The 21,390-nt window shown below is 36.7% G+C and overlaps 1 protein-coding gene across 11 annotated transcripts in view; it reads right to left on the minus strand.

Moving 5' to 3' along the window:
- Nucleotides 1-632: 632 nt before the first annotated feature.
- plag1 (pleiomorphic adenoma gene 1) overlaps nucleotides 633-21,390 on the minus strand; it is a 69,344-nt gene continuing 48,586 nt past the window's right edge. For 4 of the 11 annotated variants that reach the window (XM_072570569.1, XM_072570565.1, XM_072570568.1 and 1 more), the window contains 2 exons: nucleotides 15,403-15,762; nucleotides 633-6,930 (listed from right to left, as the gene is read on the minus strand). In XM_072570569.1, the coding sequence (XP_072426670.1) occupies nucleotides 5,670-6,930; nucleotides 15,403-15,644 (1,503 nt within the window). In that variant the 5' untranslated portion in view covers nucleotides 15,645-15,762 and the 3' untranslated portion in view covers nucleotides 633-5,669. Of the gene's footprint in view, nucleotides 6,931-8,066; nucleotides 8,174-9,932; nucleotides 11,007-11,044; nucleotides 11,303-15,402; nucleotides 15,763-20,232; nucleotides 20,360-21,390 lie in introns of those variants that run through there. The other 7 variants (XM_072570570.1, XM_072570572.1, XM_072570566.1 and 4 more) reach the window with 7 other exon arrangements.

Below are 21,390 nucleotides of genomic sequence, written 5' to 3' on the forward strand. Positions count from 1 at the left end.
TGGGTTGATGGGCCTGTTTCCACACTGTAGGGAATCTAAGACACTCCAGGATTAAGGGATAATGAAAGTGCTAAAAATATAGGTTATTTTGCACATTATGTAGATAAGGCTACAATTTACACAATACACTATATACTAGTGTGCTATAACAGTAATGTAAAACATGTTATGCATCTATAAAAAAAGGAACTTTTTGGACAAATGAAAAAATAAATCAAGATTTTATGAAAATTCCACTTCTCAAGCAGCATGCACTTGCTTGTGCCTTAGTTGACATGAAACAATGTTTTAAAAGATAGCTGTTTAAAGCTTAAGTTTAGAGGCAACTTGAATGTAGGAATTAAAGACAGTTTCTATCCATGTTATTTTATTTATGGGATATCTCTTATTCTCAAAATGTGATGACTTGTCAACCTGTTTCCACACTGTATAGTAATCTAATCTAATCTAATCTAACACAGGATGGGCTAAATTAGTTGTCTTCCTTTGAAATTTTTTCCTCCAATTATGTGTGGTGGGTTTTTCCTCTAGACAGCTTAGATGTTCTACTTATTCTAAACCATAAGAAATCCTAAAAAATAAAATTTTCTCTGGTTTAAATTTAAGTCAGAAGGTGTACTTAAATGGAGGCATTTTTGATGTAAAGAACTGACCTTTCTTTATTAGTTGGCTAACAGATCATACATTTGGATTTGTCATTCCACGTACAGATTGTGTAAACATTCATGGGTATTTGTAAACAATTTACCCACTGGCTATCCTATCACCATTATTACCCTTTCAGCTATGCTGCAACTAAAGTTTCAGGTGCTCAGCCTGTGTCAGTGTCTGTGCAAGGAAGTCTAACTACAGGTTCAGCTATGGAACAAAAACAGAAGTTGTTGGAAAAGCTCAGAAGGCCTGGTAGCATCTGAAGAAAATGTTAACTGACTTACTGTTCACAGATGCTGCCAGACTTTGAACTTTTCCAGCAACTTCTGTTTTTTTTCTTTCTGATTTACAGAATCCACAGTTCTTTTGGTTTTTATTTAATTTCAAATTTGGGATCTTTTCCAACTTGGTACTACTGCCACCAGAAAACCTCAGTTTTTGAAAGAGCATAATGGACGTTAGATTTTGTGTACTACATTCTGGAACTATTTACAATGAAGTAATAATTGAAATATCATGTACAATATACATCTTAATTAACTGATTACTTCTGGCAAATGAAATGCCTTAATAATACATTTTCAGAAGTACCTCAAAACATCTATATAATTAATATTGAGTTTTATGAAAACAAATCTGACTAGAACATTTGATTGTCTAATAAACCAATGTAATATAGATTGTTTACATGTTTTATAAATAAATAATGCAATGCATTAATATTCTAATTCCACGTACCTCCCCCACCAACACCCCCCAAAAAATGGGATTTATGAAATTCTGTAATTATTTTATAGGCGTTATCTTTTCAATAGTTTTTTTTAAAACATATCTTTTTAACTTTTAAATAACTATGCTGTATTATTTTACAGTTAATTGACTTTAAGAACACGAGACAATTCTCTCCTGTTTAAATAATCTACCTACAAATCTGGTGGTGGGAGGGGTTTAGGAAAGCAAATCTTTCATTATCACTTGAATAATGTGAATAATACATTGGATGCATAATGCCTAATTCTGTTGCTGAGAAAATGTTCAATTAAAAGCCAAATTCTAAGTACTGCTTCGTCATAGTTCAAAACTCTAATGCATGCATCTGAACTTAAGTGCTAAATCTTTCACAAACTTAAAAACAGTAGCCTCACTATGTGAATGACCAAACATTAATGGGTGAATTGAACTCTCTCTCTGACCGGGAAATAGGATTTGACAGATTTTACACTCCAGCATATCCCAGAGTGGACTGATCATGCTCTCTTAATTAACAGCAGGCATTAGTGAAAGATAAATAACAGAGAAAGCTTTCAAAATGGAAGCACGCTGTCCCTAACTTATTTATATCTTTCACTAAAACATAAATTCAGCAGCCAGGCCACTGAGCTGAAGAGAATCCTGCTGCAGGGTGCCCTGTGAATGCTCTTACACACAGATGGAGCAACCACTTGGCCTGCCTGGAGAACTGCCTCCAGGCACTTAAATTGGTCCCTGCCAATTAAGAAAACTAAAAGCCAAATTTTTCAATCATGACTCCACAAAAATAGCCCAAAGGCTGAAGGGAAACAGAATTGAGGTAATTGGGTGATGGGGCTAATTTTCAGTTTCATTTGCCTCTAATCCCAATTAGATGCAAATTCCTTCAAATTCCAAGAACAATTGACCAGAGTTAAGGATTACAGACAAAAAAAACTCGTTGTTTTAAAAAAAAATTAGTTCCATCTAGTAACATTAATTATATTCTAAATCTCCAATTATAATACAATGCTGAGTTTGAAAACTCTAAACGGAAGCACTGCAAGGCATTATCTAAAATAATACCTCCAAAAAGATATAATTTCCAAGCTTCAGCTCTCATAATTAGAGATCCAACATATTTCAGTTTGAGGTGGTAGTACAATTATAAGCAGAAATTTGTTAATAGTAACTACATTTTAATAAGGTCATTCATGTAAAGAACTGAGATACCTTGACATTAAGTAAATGCCAGTATGATTTTATTCAATGCAGAAGGACTGTTCTATTACTTACTGCCAGGATTGGCAAGTCTCCTGTTGTTCTTTGGGTATCTACAACTGAAAGGTCTTATTTACAGACAGTCATTATTCTGCGATAGTCCTAAATGTAATGAGAAACCCACACAGAGGAAAATGATCTACGTGCTTCAGGGTTTCAAATTCATAATCAAATCCATGCAGCAAGAAACACTTTTCTGTTTGACAAATAATTAGGATCTCTTGGGACAATCAAGTGTTAACTAAGTGCTAAATTGCGAACCATTGTTACTCAGATTTGCTGGGTGGAACTTTGCACCTCAAATTTCAACTACAAAATTGAAATGGAAGTATTGCATTAATCCATTGTTAGCAGTCAGATTCTGAATAGTGGTGCACCCCACAGATTCAAGGGTCACAGTGCCACTCTCACATGGGAAATTGGAAGGACGGAGAAAACCATGAATTGCAGACAGTTTGGCCTAACATCAGTCATAGATAATAGGTAGGAGTTTAATATTAACAGACGTGGAAACGGGATTTCACAAAGTCAACAAGGTTATTCTGGTTCTCCCTACATTTCATCTTCTTGGGCTTCATTAAGCAATATTCCATTAAGTAAATGCCCCAAAGAAGCTAATGAGATGGAAAGCATAGCTAATTGATGAATATACATTAAGTCAATGAGCATTTGTGAAAAGACTAAATATGTTAATATTTTAGGCGTCACACGTTAACATTTTAGGTGTTACATAACATTTCTGCAAAGTTATACCAGAAGTGTTAACTTTTCTGTTCTCTCCATAAAGCCATAGGCATATTGAGTGAGGCCATTCACTTAAGAGTTACATTTGGGTTCACGGTTTCTGACATGTTTTGTTTTGAGCTAAAAAACTAATCAATAAAATAGATTGTAACACATCTTGCTACTTGATAATAACATTGCCTACTAAATGAAAAGCTTTTCACTTGTTAAATAGCTTACAGAGATTGACTAGCTGGCTAAATCATGATCAGTTAGACCAATATCTGCTACGAAAGTAATATATTTACTCCTTACCTAAACTAATTCCAACATTTGTAATAAAAACATAATACTAGAAATACTCAGCAAACCTAGCAGCATCTATGGAGATATTTCATCAAAACATATAACCAACCTGAAACATCAACTCTTTCTCACTTACACATGCTGCCAGACATGAAGAATTTTCCAGCTTTTCTTTAAATTTTAGATTTCAAGCCAATGCACATTTTTCTTTCGTTGTGTATAGTACAAGACAACAAATGGCATTCCTTATCTCAAAACAGAATTCACTCACTAACAAGAATGGCATTAAGAAAACTCCAAATTAAACTCAGAATGAGTTCAAGTACTGTGTTAAGTACTGATTGTAAGTACTGATACCTCTGAAGTGCACCTTTTCAAACTACAAATGCAAAAGAAATAAGTACAATTAATTTTTCAGTTTAAATTAGGTCTTTGAGATTTTAAGAAATACAGTACTTTGAGGTTTAGTTTATCTATGGATAACAATTCCAATACAGTCTTCATTTCATCAATGAAAGATGAAATTCAAGTGCATCATGATGCTGAAATGATAGTTAACATTAGTAATATGATGGAGGTAAACAAGGGTCAAATAAAATCTGAAGAAAATCAATTCAAAATGGTTGTCATAACTTTAAATTTGAAGTAGACCAAGTAAGAATGAATGAATGAATGAGTGAAATGATTCTCCAGGAATGTGCCAAGTGGTTTCTGGAGCAGCAAGTACTGAAAAAAATTATTAAACAATAAATAGCCCAAAATATTTAGCTAAGCACATTGACTAAATATGCTATTAAAATAAAAAAAAGGAGAATGTGTAGTTTTATGTAACAAATAAATAAGGATTCTACCAAAACATAACTTATTTGTCATTAGTTGATTCTAGGATGCTCTTTAAACTCCGCATAAATTTCAGAAATCATCTCTTTCACTTGTCTTGTTTTAAAGTAGAAGTTAATTGGAAAATACTCATAATAGAATTTATAGCTAAACCAATAATCAAATGTAGGTGAATTTAAACCATCTTAGATGAATATACATTATTAGCTTTTGTCAATTGTGTTCTGACATATTGAATATTCAAACATTCAGTTGAATATCTATTACATAAATTTCATTGCTCATTTGAAATTTAAAATAAATTTAAAGGAATATAATTGCTAAGTTGAAAAACAGAATTCATGCTGGATTTCTATTGCAACATAGTAAATGAATTTCAATAAAGTCATAGCCAGAGTTTTTAAAATGCACTGTATTGAATTTGATGGCATTTATAAGCTTTACAGATTTTCAAAGTGTTTCAGTTTGCATATAATTTAAATTAATCTATTCCCCATAACTTCTTTGGAGCATTTGAATTAAAAAAAATTGCTAGGTTCTAGGTGCACAGATATGCCTCCCAGTTTAAAAGGTACTTGATGTTGAAACTTAAAATCACAATTAAGAACCACCAAAAGATCTAAAAAAACAACTTCGTAAAATCATTTCACAAAGTAACATGGACATTAGTTTTAAAATTGAATAGTTTGTGTTTTTTTTAAAAAAAAGGAAAATGCACTGTGAATGTTGCAGTCATTAACTAAACCTGAAAGATTCTTTTTTTTTAATGCCTCAAAGTTATACCTATAAGAACCATCACACTTTGTGTCGGATGAGGTGCTATGGAGTATGTATTCTTTCCATAAAACTCTAGACTAGTCAATGTGACTCTATTAATGGTAGATTAGATTCAAATCTCCTTACTAACCTGCAATGCATATTTATTATACATCAGCTGCTACACAGGATGTTCCCATCCTGAACAAAAGTACACAGTTTTGTGCAACCCATTTTTGCTCGTCTCCTGTGACTATTCACAAAGTAGCAAGATATTAGAAGCCATTAAGAGTCTACAGGCCAATTCTTTAATATTCCATCTGGAAACTGACACCACAGAGAAGAATCTATGTAAAAGGAAGTGGATAAGAAAGTTGCATTGTCTATTGGAAAGCCTGGTGAAAACGTGGTAGTGTTGTTGTGCTTAAGCTAGTCGTGAAGACTGTAGATAAAGGATGTAGAGCATGGAGACCAATACTGTTGCCAGTTTCATGTGATTCCTGGCTCTGTGATGCAAGAGGAAGGAGGGATGTGTGAGGTTCGTCCTGTGTATAACACACTCCAGGATTGCCAAAAGAAACTGGCTGATTGTATGCAGGACTATTAAGTGGCAAGAAACTTAACAACTGAGAAAACTCTAAAGATGATGTATTCAGAGGTTCAGAGAGGACCGTTGGACTTTTTGAAAGTAAAATATCCCCATATCCATCACCAAGAGACCCTGCCTGCAATTCCAAGCCCAGTTTTGATGAGGATGATTGAGTGTCATGGGAGGAGGAAAGCAAATCACTTTGTATATCCATTAAGTAACTATCTATTTCATTCTTTAATGGTTGTCCTTTTTCAGGCATTGCAATGGCATATGAGGTAGAGCCAAGGAAATATTTTGAGGAGAGTTCTTGAGGAGGCCGAATTGAAGATTCAATTTCTAGTGGGCAACTCATTCCTAAAGGTAATGGTGTGGAGACCATTTGGTTTGTTGATCCTAGTGTTTGCATTGTCTGAATATGGGCACTGTAAATATTCATTTGTAAAGCATTTGTAAATGGCCTAGTTGTCAGTTCACTGGAAACCACAGACATCACTGGTGTTAGCTCATCTTTTAAGGACAATGATGGATTAGAGCTAAATAGATCCACAAAATCTGGTGGTTCAGTTTTCACCTTCAGCAGCTCTTGAGAATGACTTTTTTTCATGTGACGTGTCAAGTGGTCCTTCCGACCAAATCTCTGGGCACAGTACTGACAAAGGAAGTCTTTCCTTCCAGTGTGTACTACCATGTGTCTCCGAACATCTTTCCGTGTATAGAAACAACGGTCACAGTGGTCACACTGGTGCTTTTTTTCTTTTGTGCCACTTGACTTGCCAGCATGTGTCCTCAGGTGCTCCAGTAACACTCCTGTGCTTTCAAATGTTTGTAAGCAAACTTTACAGGTAAGGTCACCACTAGTTGCAGCATGTAGAGCCAGATGACGTTTATAACCAAGCTTTGTATTGTAGTTTTTCCCACATTCCTCACACTTGAAGGCTTCCTTGTTTGGATCATGAGTCTGTAGGTGGTTTTTTAGGTGATCTTTACGATGGAACATTTTCTCACAATAAGTACACTTGTGGGTCTTCTGAGGTGAATGGGTGGCCATATGCCTTGAATAGATACAAATGGTTATTGGTACTGAATTGATGAATTTAAATATCTGCATAAAAGTAAAGCACATCAGCTTTACTAGTCTTGAGTAGGCAATTAAACATGACAGTATACTCCCCAAACATAAATGAACAGAAAATTTGGAATTAAATGTTGCTGTAATCTTACTTCAGTTTATACATCCATATAAATAATTTAAAAGTTATAGAATGCATTAATGTTTTAAAAAGTCTAATTTATTCAAAGTTCAAAGCACGTATCACTTTATATTTATTTTAACCCCAAAAATATTGCGCAGAAAGTATAAATAAATTATTGCCAGTAAGAACATTTATAAACATCTAATCAGATGGCAGACAGGCAGGAAATGGTCAAACGAAGAAGCCGTGGTTTGCTAATGAAATTGCATCTCTTGTCAAGAAGGTGGCGGCTTATGTAAGGATGAGACATGAAGCCTCGGTTAAGGTGCTTGACAGTTACAGGTTGGCCAGGAAAGACTTATAGAGAGAGCTGAGAGGAGCCAGGAGGGGAAGGAAGTTGTTGGCAGGTAGCATCAAGAAAAACCCTAAAGGGTTTTTATAGGCATATCAGGAATAAAAGAATGACTAAAGTAAGATTAGGACCAATCAAGGACAGTAGTGGGAAGTTGTGCATTGAGTCAGAGGAGATAGGGGAGGTGCTAGATTAATATTTTTTGTCAGTATTCACACTGGAAAAAGGCACAGACAATGTTGTTCAGGACCATACTGAGATACAGGCTACTAGACTAGACCGGATTGAGGTTCACATGGAGATGGTTTCCAGAATTGCTAAATTCCCTGGGCCGGATGGGATTTATCCTAGGATTCTCTGGGAAGCCAGGGAGGAAATTGCACAGCCTTCGACTTTGATCTGTATGTCATTATTGTCTACAGGAATAGTGCTAGAAGACTGAAGGACAGCAAATGTTGTCCCCTTGTTCAAGAAGGGGCGTAGAGACAACCCTGATAATTATAGACCAGTGAGCCTTACTTCGGTTGTGGGTAAAGTGTTGGAAAGGATTACAAGAGATCTGATTTATAATCATTTAGAGAGGAATAATTTGATTAGGGATAGTCAACAAGGTTTTGAGAAGGGTAGGTCATGTTTTACAAACCTTAGAGTTCTTTTGAGAAGATGACCAAACAGGTGGATGAGGGTAAGGCAGTTGATGTGGTGTATATGGATTTCAGTAAAGCGTTTGATAAGGTTCCCCATGGTAGCCTATTGCAGAAAATATGGAGACATGGGAGTGAGCGTGATTTAACAGTTTGGATCAGAAATTGGTTAGTTGAAAGAAGGTGGTGATTGACAGGAAATAGTTATCCTAGTGTTCAGTTTCTAATGATGTACGGCAAGGATCTGTTTTGGGGCCACTGCTGTTTGTCATTTTTATAAATAACCTGGGTGAGGGCACAGAAGGACGGGTTAGCAAATTTACAGATGACACTAAAGTCAGTGGGATTGTGGACAGTGCGGAAGGATGTTGCAGGTTACAGAGGGACATAGATAAGCTGCAGAGTTGGGCTGAGAGGTGGCAAATGGAGCTTAATGTGGAAAAGTGCGAGGTAATTTACTTTGGAAGGAGCAACAGGAATACAGAATACTGGGTAGGATTCTTAGTAGTGTAGATGAGCAGAGAGATTTCAGAGTCCATGAGATCTTGAAAGTTGTCACCCAGGTTGATAGGAGTGTTAAGGCGGCATACATTGTGTTCGCTTTTAGTGGTAGAGGGATTGAGTTTCGGAGCCAAGAGATCACGTTGCCGTTGTACAAAATGGGTGGCACGGAGGTGCAGTGGTTAGCACTGCTGCCTCACAGCGCCAGAGACCCGGGTTCAATTCCTGCCTCGGGCAACTGTCTGTGTGGCGTTTGCACATTCTCCCCGTGCCTGCGTGGGTTTCCTCCGGGTGCTCTGGTTTCCCTCCACAGTCCAAAGATGTGTAGGTTAGATGAATTGGTCATGCTAAATTGCCCGTAGTGCTAGGTGAAGGGGTAAATGTAGGGGAATGGGTCTGGGTGGATTGCTCTTTGGAGGGACGGTGTGGACTTGTTGGGTCGAAGGGCCTGTTTCCACATTGTAAGTAATCTAAATAAAAAACTCTGGCACGGCTGCACTTGCAGTATTGTGTACAGTTCTAGTCACTACCTTATAGGAAGGATGTGGAAGCTTTGGAAAGGGCTCAGAGGAGATTTACTAGGATGTTACCTGGTTTAGAGGGTAGGTCTTATGAGGAAAGGCTGACTGACTTGAGGCTGATATATTAGAGAAGAAGGTTGAGAGGTGACTTAATTGAGACATACAAGATAATCAGAGGATTAGATAGGGTGGACACTGACAGCCTTTTTCCTTGGATAGTGATGGCTAGCATGAGGCGACAGCTTTAAATTGAGTGGTTATAGATATAGGACAGATGTGAGAGGTAAGTTGTTTACTAAGTAGTCAGGGGTGGAACGCCCTGCCTGCAACAATAGTAGACTCGCAAGTTTAAGGGCATTTAAATGGTCATTGGATAAACATATGGATGAAAATGAAATAGTGTAAGTTAGATGGGCTAAACAGGCTGGCGCAACATCGAGGGACAAAGGGCTTGTAATGTTCGATGTTCGTGTAATTATAGGCTGTGGGGATTATACTGTTTATAGGATTAAAATAAGACAAGAAAAGCATGTGGAAATAAGATTTTTTCTAAAAATTAGTTCAATAAAACCTATGTATTGAATTAATAACAAATATTTTGATAATGTCTTATATTCATTCTTATGTTCTTCTAAAGTCAATCAAGTTATATTCAAGAGGAAATTATTTTAAAAAAAGACTGAGTTATTTCCTCTGCATGAACTTTGATTTATAAGTTAGGGAGAGATACCTTGGAGACATCCAAAAGGTGCCTCTACATTACTGAAGAAAGTTGATGAAATATTTTAACCAAATATTATTTGCATCTAAAAGTAATATCCTCAAAGAAAAACAAATACCTACTTCACAAAAACTAAGAAAGCCATTAATAGTTGAAAAAAATGTATGGGCTATTGGTTTTCTTGGAAATGAAGACAGTCACCTTAAACTAAAAATGAAGGTTTCATTACAGAAGAAAGTAAACAAGTGTCAGATAATTGAGAATATTTTTGCATAATATTTAGTAATTAGGCTGCCTTTCTAACCAACTAATTATAAAAGTTTCAAATATTTTAATCATTTATAGATAACTTAGCAATCAAGTATAGGCAATTTAATTGGTTTCATCATCTGCTTTTTCTGTACTAATTACAAAATAATTGTTTTACATTCAACAACTAATATGCATAAAATTGTTAATGCAAACTATGATTTTTGTGATCAGAGAAAGTGAAATATTGAAAATGTTAATGATTCACAGTGCAGCTAAGGTATTAGGAAAAAGTTTTGGAAGTAAAAACCCCTTCCAAATAATTTGAGATTCCGGGAGGACAGATCATTTCCAAACGATAAGGAGCTTTGGAAAGATATGTAAATATTTGGCACATTCTCAATATCGAAGGAAAATATGGTAAAGTCATTGAAAATTCTATAATACGTCTGAGCTTTTTTTTTAAAAGAGAAAAGTTCACTTATGGGAAGAGGATATCTCTAGCTATGCCACATCTATTGCTCATCCCTAATTCCCCACAGGGCTATTAAGCGTCAACCAGCTTGCTGTGGATCTGGAGTCACAGGTAAGATGGCAAATATTGACCCACATAGGTTTTCACAACAGATTCATGGTCATCATTAGATTTTTAATTCCGGATTTTGTTTTTTTTTAAAATTGAGTTCAAATTTCACCAACTGCCATGGCAGGATTTGAACCTGGGTCCCTTGATTAACAGTCCAGCGATAATAGCACTAGGACATTGCCTCCCCATTATTTTTATCAAAAATGGATAAAGGAACAAATCTTCAAATTCTTGCACATGAATTCAATGCATTTATACTAAATCCCACTCTCCAAATTGTAGTATTAATCTATTTGAGCTTTCACCAAATGTTAATATAGCAGATTAAAATTTCAAAAGTATAATTAACATTGCTAAAAAATATATTCACAATAAAATAATATAGAAATATAAGCATACCTTGTTTTCAAATAGTTTTGTAAAAACTGAATTTTATCAAAAAACAATGTAGTTATTTTAAATATAATTTATTAGGCTTAAACCAAAAAGAAAATCACTGATTTTCTATACAGTATTAGGAAAGAACTGGAGGAATTAGACTGCGCATAGCTGTTTGAGGGTGAATCCACATCTGACATGTGGGAGTCAGTTGATCAGAATTCAGGACTGGCACATTCTTGTGAGGCTGAAACATAAAGATGGCAAAATTCGGGAATCCTGGATGATAAAAGATATTGAAAGATTAGTCAAAAAGAAAAAGTAAGCAAAAGTAAGGTTTAGGAAACTAAAATCAAACAAGGCCCTTGAGGAGTACAAAGGAAGCAGAAAAGAACTTAAACAAGAAATTAGGAAGGCTGAAATGTCCTTGGCAAGCAGGATTAAAAAGAACCCCAAGACATTTTATATGGATATGAGGAGTACTCTACATCTGTATTCACCAAGGAGAGCGAAATGGGTGATGGTCAGATGAGGGAGGCATATCATAATATTCTGGGCCATGTCAATATTAAGGTGCTGGTGGTTTTGGATGTCTTGAAAAAATTAAGGTAGATAAGTCCCCAGGGCCTGATGGGATCTACCCTAAGATACTAAAGTCTTAGAATACTGGTGAATAGCCAATGTTGTTCCTTTGTTTAAGAAGATAATCAAGGGAAATTATAGACAGTGAGCCTTACATCAATGGTAGGGACATTATTGGAGAAAATTCTTATAGACAAGCATTTACTCACATTTGAACAGCAGACTTATTATGGATAGTCAGCATGGCTTTATGCAGGGAAAGCCTTGTCTCACAAACTTGGTTGAGTTGTCTGTGACAAGTGGTGTTCAGGAAGGATCAGAGCTGGGTCCTCTGTTTGTGATTTATTATACAAACAAATATACAATTTGGTCATCTGATTAGTTAGCAGATGACATGAAAATCGGTAGAGTTGTGGATAGTGAAGAAGGTTTCAAAGGAGACAGCAGGATATCGACCAGTCGGAAAGTTGGGCAGAGAAATGACAGATGGTGTTTTGTCTAGCGAAGTGTGAAATACTGTATCTTAGTAGGTAAAATGCAACAGCGTCGGAGGCTGAGGGGTGACCTTATAGAGGTTTACAAAATTGAGGGGCATGGATAAGATAAATAGACAAAGCCTTTTTCCTCAGATCGGGGAGTCCAGACCTCGAGGGCTTAGGTTTAGAGTTGAGGGGGGAAAGAGACCTAAGGGGCAACATTTTCAAGCAGAAGGTGATACGTATATGGAATGAGCTGCCAGAGGATGTGGTTGGAGGCTGTTACAATTGCAACATTTAAGAGGCATTTGGATGTGTACATGAATTGGAAGGGTTTGGAGGGATATGGGCCGGGTGCTGGCAGGTGGGACTAGATTGGGTTGGGATATCTGGTCGGCCTGGACAGGTTGGACCGAAGGGTCTGTTTCCGTGCTGTACATCTCTATGATTCTATTTGGAGTACTGTGTGCAGTTCTGGTCACCACACTATAGAATGGATGCGGAGGCTTTGGAAAGGATGAAAAAGCAGTTTGACACAAAGTACTGGAGTATAGTAGCTATAAAAGGAGGTGTTGAATAAACTTGGCTTGTTTTTAGCTAGAGCACCAAAGGCTGAAGGACGACCAGTTAGAAGTATATAGAATTGAGAGGGGCATGGATAGTCAGAGTCATCTTCCCCCCCCCCCCCCCCACACAAAGGTGAAATGGCAAATACTAAGAGGCATATGTTTAAAGGTGAGGGATGGTAAGATTTAAAAATGATGTGCAAGGAAAATTTATTTTTTTACACAGTTTGGTAGGTGCCTGGAACACACTGCCAGGGGAGGTGGTAGAAGCAGTTAGTATAGTAATGTTTAAGAGCTATTTAGACACATTCATGAACTGGCAGGGAATAGAGGAACAGCCTACGTATAGGCAGATAAGATTAGTCTGGAATGGCATCATAGTCAACAAACACAAGAGCATGCCCTATGGCCTGCTATGTTGTACTGATCAATGTCCTACACAATACTTCAAACACAAAATAATCAGATTTCAATAAATTTATATCAAAAATTATATTTATAAACTAAGTATTTCATTTTTAGTTTATTTTTATAATAAACATAATATTTAAAACTTAGCTAAGGAACATTGTTTAAAAATACATTAATGCAAAGTACTAGATTGGAAGCACAAATTCTGAGAAAAGCAACTACTGAAACAGTGTATTGCTTTGTTGGCCTACAGTTTTTACACTAGCAGATATATAATTGCTATTATATGCCAGAGTTGAAGGATACAGCTTTTTGCAGAGTTTCATAGTCTACATGCTAGCCTACAAAAATATTTGCAAAGTAAACTAAATCTATAGAATAGGAACAGGAATTGGCCATTTGATCCCTTGTGTTTCTTCAGTTAGTGAGAAAATGAGTGATCGGAGATAACTACATATGCTTGCTTTTGTCTCACTTCCCTTAATACTTTCAAATTATTTATAACTAATGCATCCTTTTAAATAATACTTCTTGGATGTATTGAAAACTACTAATGTTTTGAAAAGGACTGAAACAATAAAAGTTATTGAGGAAAAAAACAAGGTAATGCTGAAATTATTCTGTAAAGTCAAGGTGTAAAGTTTCCATTTTCAACATAACCTGTGAACAAGATGCAAACTGCACCAGGTTTGGGGTGTTATTCACTTCACCACTATCTGCTTAAATTTGCAATGAACCAGTGCAACCTGGTAGTGTTTCAGAATAAAGTCTTAAAAAGGTATTCCTCCCGATCTGTTATAGGGACTAAGGATGGGCAATAAATGCTGGCAAGTGTCCCACAAGAAAAAAAAGGTTAATTAATACAGCTGAAAATGGTTTTGTCAGAAAAAGTGTTGTCAGACTTGTTAGTCTACCATCTGAAATTTGTACAATTTTACATGACTTGAAATGACTTGAAAATATTTAAAAGATTTTAAAGTGTCAGTTGGTGTACCTGCACCTACTTTTATCTCCAGAATCTCAAAGTCCTGCAGGAGGGTGAAATGAATTGAGAGTCACACTGTCGCCATTAATTTAGGACCCTCTTCTGGCACAGTGCTTGTGATCCTATTCCTGGAGAGTAGGATCACAATCTAGGAGACCTAGATTTAAGTCCCACATGCTCCCGAGGTGTGTAATAACATCTTTGGATAGATTGATTAGAAAAATAGGTTAAATTAAGAAAACATCAATGAAAGTGTAGAGGCCCTCTTGTGACACAATGGTAGTTTCCCACCTCTGAGCTAGGCAATCCAGGTTCATATCCCATCTACTCCAGAGGCATGCCATAGAGTTACTGGACTGATTGATTAAACAGTATTTAAAAGTGGTTGCGGGGCTAATCTACATTAAAAAATAAGCATTAATTTAGGGTCCTTTTGTGGCATAGTGGTAGTGTCTCAACGTCTAGACTGGGAGGCATGGGTTCAGGTCCCATCTGCTCCAGAGATGTGTAATAATATCTCTCAAAAGGCTAACTAGAAAAATAGCTGAATTTACAAAACAAGACTACTAAAACGGCACTCTTGTGGCAGTGTGGTAGTGTCCCTGCCACTGGACCAGGGGTTAGTGGGTTCAAGTCCCACCTGTTTCAGAGGTATGGACTAACATCTGTCTGAATAGGCTGATTGGAAAAATAAGTTAAATGAAAAAATTAACACATCATTAATTGACAATTTCGGGGTATTGGCGAGTGACAGGTTGATCAGTTTTGTAATTGGGACCTGCTTCAAGACCAATGTATTTAAAAATCACATGAAATATCCAAGAAGCTTTATGTGCATTAATTTGGCCAGCTTTAGAAGCACGTGATGGAAATTCCCATTATTTCAATATGTTCACTATTGAATTCAATTCTAATTATTTTGATGTTGAGAATCTCTACACATCTCATAATTAAAATACAGTAAAAACAGTAACTAGAACAATAACAGTATCTTCAAGTAACTCAAAATCTGACAGCAACGTTTAGTTAAATGTCCTTTTATCTCTTGTATAAGTGTGAGCCTAAACATACCTAGAACAAATGCCCAGTTTCAGCCTAATTATTTGGGTATCATTACTTTGAAAAACGTGGACAAAAAAGTATTTCTTTCATCAACCCAATTTAATGCAGTCTCCTTCCAACCTTGCTGTGACATGACTTAGGTGAATTAGCAGCAAGCAACTATTTAGTTTAGAATGAGCCCAAATCTGAACTTCACAATTTCTGAAAAATATGGTACCAAAGTACCAAAACCTGACAGGCAAATATCCCTAATGTTGCTGTAAAATTGTAATAATTCCTATAGCAAATTTTCCATACCTCAGTAGCTTATACTTAGACACAAATGCCTTGGTACAGGCTTCGTGTGAACACTTGTAGGGTCTTTCACCAGTGTGTGAATACGAATGTACTTTCAGTTTCTCAACACTAGTGAAGATCTTTCCGCACAACTGACAAGGAAAGGATTTTCTTGCTTTGGTGTCACTTTGTTTACGCTTCCCCACTAGAACCTTCTGAGTATCCTTTATTTCTAAAAGATCACCAGGGATGACAGTGGCCATCGCAGTCCATAGAATGCCCGATTTCTGAACAATTCAGTTTGGCCCAGTTGTGCTGATGTAAATTGACTTCTGTTTCTTCTTTCTGTTTCATGTGTTCAACACCTTTGGCACTTAGAACCTATAAACAGTAAAAGGCGTTGAGTGTTTCATAAGCTGTTTAAGGTAATCTATAGTGTGACTGATTTCAGAAAAAATGTCTTACTTTGCCAATTGTGTTATTATATATACTTAATGCAAACCATATCTGGAATAATGTTCTAATGGCTCACAATGAATCACAGAATTTACTAAATTTAGTAGAACATATTCCATTTCTAATTCTTCATAGTTTTTTCAAAAGAGATAAAATCATCATTCTCCTGTGCACAGTGTCTCCAGAAGTGAATGTGTGAATAAAATATATCTTAATTTGTGTTAACATCTTGCTCCAATAATATAAATATTTTCAAGTAAACAGTATTTTATTCAAACAATAGATGTTAACAGCACCAAAACAGAAATTGCTAGTAAAGCTGAGCAGGTCTGGCATCTGTGGAGAGAAATCAGAGTTAATATTTGGATCCAGTAACCCTTCTTCAGAACTCTGAACTTTGTTTCTGATTCCAAGTATCTGCAATTCTTTTATTAGGTTCAGTGTATCTATGGTAACAAAGAAAATTTACAGCCCAAGCCTGAGCCAATTCAAATCTACTGTCTAAAACTATCATCCAGTTCCTAAGCAGCTGTATCCCTCTGCTCCCCACCTACTCATGCATCTGTCCAGATGCATCTTAAATGAATCTACCTTTAAATGGGTCTACGTTGCTGCTACTACAGCAATCACAACTAACCAAAAAATGAAACTACTGCAGATGCTGGGAACCTGAAAGATATAAACCAGAAATGCTGCTAATTCTGACTAGTTCAGTCAGCATCACAGAAAAACAGTAACATTTCCTGGTTGCTGATCCTTCATCAAATGTGGCAACGTTAAAATGGTGATCTTGATTAACAATACCAAAAATATAACTTTTTCTTTATGCACAATCAGTGCACAAATTTAAAAATCTCCATTTGTGTATAATAATCCTCATCTCATAACTATAGTCTGCATCCTTGATATAATGCTGGCAAATCTACAATACATACTCAACAGCTTTAACATCCTTCACGTAATGGGACATTCAAAACTGTATACACTCAACACTCCGAACTGTAGCCTAATCAAAATTTTGCATATATTCATTACTACTTCATCGTTCTTATGCTGGATGCCTTTACCCAATAATGTACATGAACATCCTTCACTCCCTGTTACCACTATTCTTTAATTATATGCTTTACTTTTTCTTCAAACATATCCTCATTAAATTGTGTCTACTGTCTGCCTGCTTATTCCACTATCTTACCATCCTGAAGTCCTTTTCACTATTTGTCAAATTTTTGTTTACTGATCATATACTTTTTAAAAACTTCATTCATTCATGGTATACTGGCAAGGTCAGCATTTACTACCCACCACTAATTGTCCAGAAGACAGTTAAATAACAACCACTTTGCTGTGGGTATGCAGTCATGAAAAGGCCAAAACAGATAAGGATGGCAGTTTCAGTTGGATTTTTCCGACAATCTACATTAGGTGATGCATTTTGGAAGGTTAAGTACAGGTGGAAATTATACAGTGAATGGCAGAACTCTTAACAGTATTGATATGCAGAGGGATCTGGGTGGTGCAGGTCCACAGATTACTTGAAAGGTGGCAGCACCAGTAGGTAAGTTAATAAAAAAGGTCTATGGCATGCTTCCCTTCATTGGAAGGAGCATTGAGTAGGAAAGACGAGTTATGCTGCAGCTCTATATAATTTTAGTTAGCCCATACTTGAATATAGTGTACAGTTCTGATCACTACACTACCAGAAGGATATGGATACTTTGGAGAGGGTACAGAAAAGGTTTACCCTGATGTTGCCTTGTATGAGGGACTTTAGCTATGAAGAAAGGTGAGATAGACTAGGCTCCGTTTTTACTGGAAAGCAAGAAATTGAGGAGTGACGTAATAGAAGTTTATAAGATTGTGAATGACATAGACAGAGTGAAAAATAGGAGGCTTTTACCCAGGATGGAGGGATCAATTACTAGAGGACACAAGCTCAAAATGTTAGGGTGGTGAAAGAGTTTAAAAGAGACGTGTGATGCAACTTTTTCAGTGTGGGGCAACTGCCTGAAATGCGCTGCCAGAGGTGATGGTGGAAGCAGACAAATAGCAGCATTCAAGAAACACCTGGATGAATACATGAATAGGAAAGGAACACTGGGATACGGATCCTGTAAATGAAGACTGTTTTAGTATGGATGGATAGAATGTGTCTGCCCACATGTGACCCGATGGGCCTGTTCCTATGCTGTATTTCTTTTTGCTATTAGACTCCCAATTCCAAATATCTACAATGGCAGGTTTTGAACCCAGATATACAGACATTTCTTTTATCAATTTCAAATCATCTACATCCAAATACAATCCCTATTGCTGTTTATAAATGTTTGTTTGCTGAAGAATCTTCTAAAGCTGTGACTTCAATCACTCAGAGGGTCAAGGGCAACAGACACATTGGAAGACTATCTACGATTACCTCTTCAAATCACTCACCATCCTAACTTGAAGTTATTGTCATTACTTCACTGTTGCTGGATCAAAGTCTTGGACTTGGAACACAGCACCTTTCCTAACAGCATTGTGGGTGTTACTATGACACAGACTGCAGAGGTTCGAGGCAGTGGGACACTATCAGCTTATGGGTAATTTATGACACCCACAACTCAAGAACAAATAATAAAAAGCTCTGTGATTATAAATTCCTTTAAAAAGCATTTTATTAGTCAATTTTTCTTAAATGACGTACAAGGGAAATTCTCTCCTTTTGCTGTAGGCACTGGATGAAACAGGTTTAGAAGGATATGGCCAAATAGAGAGTTCAGTTTGGGAAACATGGACAAATTGGACTGAATGACTGTATGATTCTACAACATGTCCCATTTCTTATTCATTCACTGGAGTGGACATTGCTAGATCATCCAACAATTATTGTCCATTATTAGTTGTTCTTGCGAAGATGGTAGTGAGCAGTCTTCGTACAATCCCGATGATGCAGAAGGAGACCATTTGGCCCATCGGTTCACACTGACCCTCTAAAGATTGTCCCATTCAGATCCAGCCCACCTATTCCTGAAATCCTGCATTTACCATGGCTAATCTTTCTAACCTGCAATCTCTGGACACAACAGGCAACTTAGCATGACCAGTCCATCTAACCTACACATCTCTGGACTATGGGAGGAAACAGGAGCACTCAGTGGAAACCCTCACAGACACTAGAGACTGGAATCAAACCTAGATCCCTGGCCATGTAAGGCAGCAGTGCTAACCACTGAACCATCATGTCACCTGTCTTCTTGAACCACTGCAGTTCACTGAAGGTAGGTATACCACAATGCTGATAGAAAGTTATAATAATTTGACGTAGCAACAGGGATATAGTTCCAAGTCAGAATAGTCTGCAGCTTACAGGGACACTTGCAGATGGTTATGATCTCATGCATCTATGATGCTAGTCCTGTTAGGTTTGAAGAGAAAGGTTTGGAAAGTGCTTTCTAACAAGAGGCTTTAAGTTATTGCATCACATTTTGTAGCTAGTACACATTAAAGCTACTGTGCATTAATGTTGGAAGAAGTGAATGTTGCAGGTGGGGGATGAGTTGCCAACTTTATGGGCTGTTTTGTCCTGAATGGTGTCAAGCTTTTTAACTATTCTTGGAGCTGCACTCATTAAGGCAAATGAACAGTATTCCATCACACTCCTGACGTTTGCAGTGCAGACAGCGGACATGCTTTGGGAGAATTAAGAGTTGAGTTACTCACTGAAGAATTCCAAGTCTCTAACATTTTCATTTTTAACCATATTTATATAGCTAGTCCAATTCAGGTTCTGGTCAATGGAAACTTCCAGGATTTTGATGATGATGGTAAGTCAAAGGAGATGGCTATAATGTGTCTTGTTGGAGATAATTATTGGCGGCACTTGATGCAAATGTTACTTGCCACTTGTCAGCCCAAGCCTCACTGTTGTCCACATCCTACTATAGTGTACGAGGAGTTGTGAACAGTATTGAATGTGTAATCGTCAAGGAACATTCCCACCTCTGACTTTATGGAGGGAAGATCACTGATGCAGCTGAAGATGATTGGGCCAAGGACACTTCCTCAAGGAATGCCCCAGGTGCCTCTAATGCTCTCATCTTTCAATGAAAGATTACATGCAGCTTACAAACAGCCAATTTCCAACTATCAGTTCTGTAAAAATGAAAAGGTTTTTCAAATAAATCAAGAATTGACTTATTGAAATAATGTGTATTTACCCAAAAACTTGAGTAACAGTTGAGAGAATGTTTGTTTTATTAAGCATATTAACAGATGAGGCGATCTGTTATTCTACCAATTCACAATCTGGACTTTTATTTTTGTATGACACGCTTGTTTACAATGTTGCTTCTCATCATTCAATAGGGAATGCTTTTGTTCTATAACTGTTATGGGACTAAGGGAGAAGTTTACCTGTTCAAATGATTTTCTTCCTAGTTCTACATGATGAAAATACCACTTTCCATTGTGAAAGTCAGTTTCAGACTCACTTAGTTTTGTGCTCTTTGCCCCAGGTTTCTGCAAATCATGAAAATAGAACCTAAGGGCAAAAGTCAGAAGCTAGTGTCACAAATGCACAAATCAAGTATTCCCAAAGTGTACTTCTACTAAATAAACACAAAAAACTTGGGAAATTTTAATATAGAATGGGGAGATGATGTTTTCGCAAATTAGTTCTTAAGTTCGGAAACAAAAAACAATTGGCAATGAGGAGCACTGTAAAATTTTGCAAAATATACAATGCTAATTTGTTAGAATTAAAATTTGAAGGCAGAAGAACACCTACAGATGTTTAAACCATTTTCCAGAAAAATCTCTGGGTTTTTAGAATGTACAATTTATAAATGGTGCAATCTTTATAAAATGTTGCTGATGTGGTAAGCCTGAATGAAAGATCAGAGTGATAGCAGCAACAACTTATATTTATATTAAAAGGTGATCTGACATAATTTGGCAGTGGCATAGCAAATCTTTACCCAGAATCATGAAATGAGGTTATTCTGCCCATCACTCTTTGCCAGCTCTTTGGTATACCCTATCAATTGAACCCAGTCCTATACTCTTACCCCAAAGCCTTGCATAATTTTTAAGAGTTCTAATATTTTTCCAATTCCCTTTTCAATGTTACTACTGCACCCAGTACCCTTTCCACTTAGATCACAACTACCCGCTGAGTTTTTAAAAAAATGTTTCCTCTGATTTGCAGTTCACATCTTTTTCTTTTTGTTAAACTAAATTGCCCATAGTGTTAGATGCATTAGTCAGAGGGAATGGGTCTGGGTGGGTTACTCTTCGGAGGGTTAGTGTGGACTTGTTGGGCCAAAGGGCCTGTTTCCACACTAATCACCTAATCAAACATGTAAGAACACTTGTTACCTGGCAAAGATCTGACACTATCCTATATTTAAGGGGGTTTAAAAGTTTGCTTCACATGACTTCACAATTTCTATGCTATTCCCCAGGACATCAAGGTCAGGACATATCTTCTAGATTGGAGAAGAATCCAGCTGTCATGGTCCAAATAGATGCTAATGACCTAGGTAGAAAGTTCTGCTGAGGGATTATGAACAG

Source organism: Chiloscyllium punctatum, chromosome 5 (genome assembly GCF_047496795.1).
Source record: "Chiloscyllium punctatum isolate Juve2018m chromosome 5, sChiPun1.3, whole genome shotgun sequence".
Classification (NCBI taxonomy): Eukaryota; Metazoa; Chordata; class Chondrichthyes; order Orectolobiformes; family Hemiscylliidae; genus Chiloscyllium; species Chiloscyllium punctatum.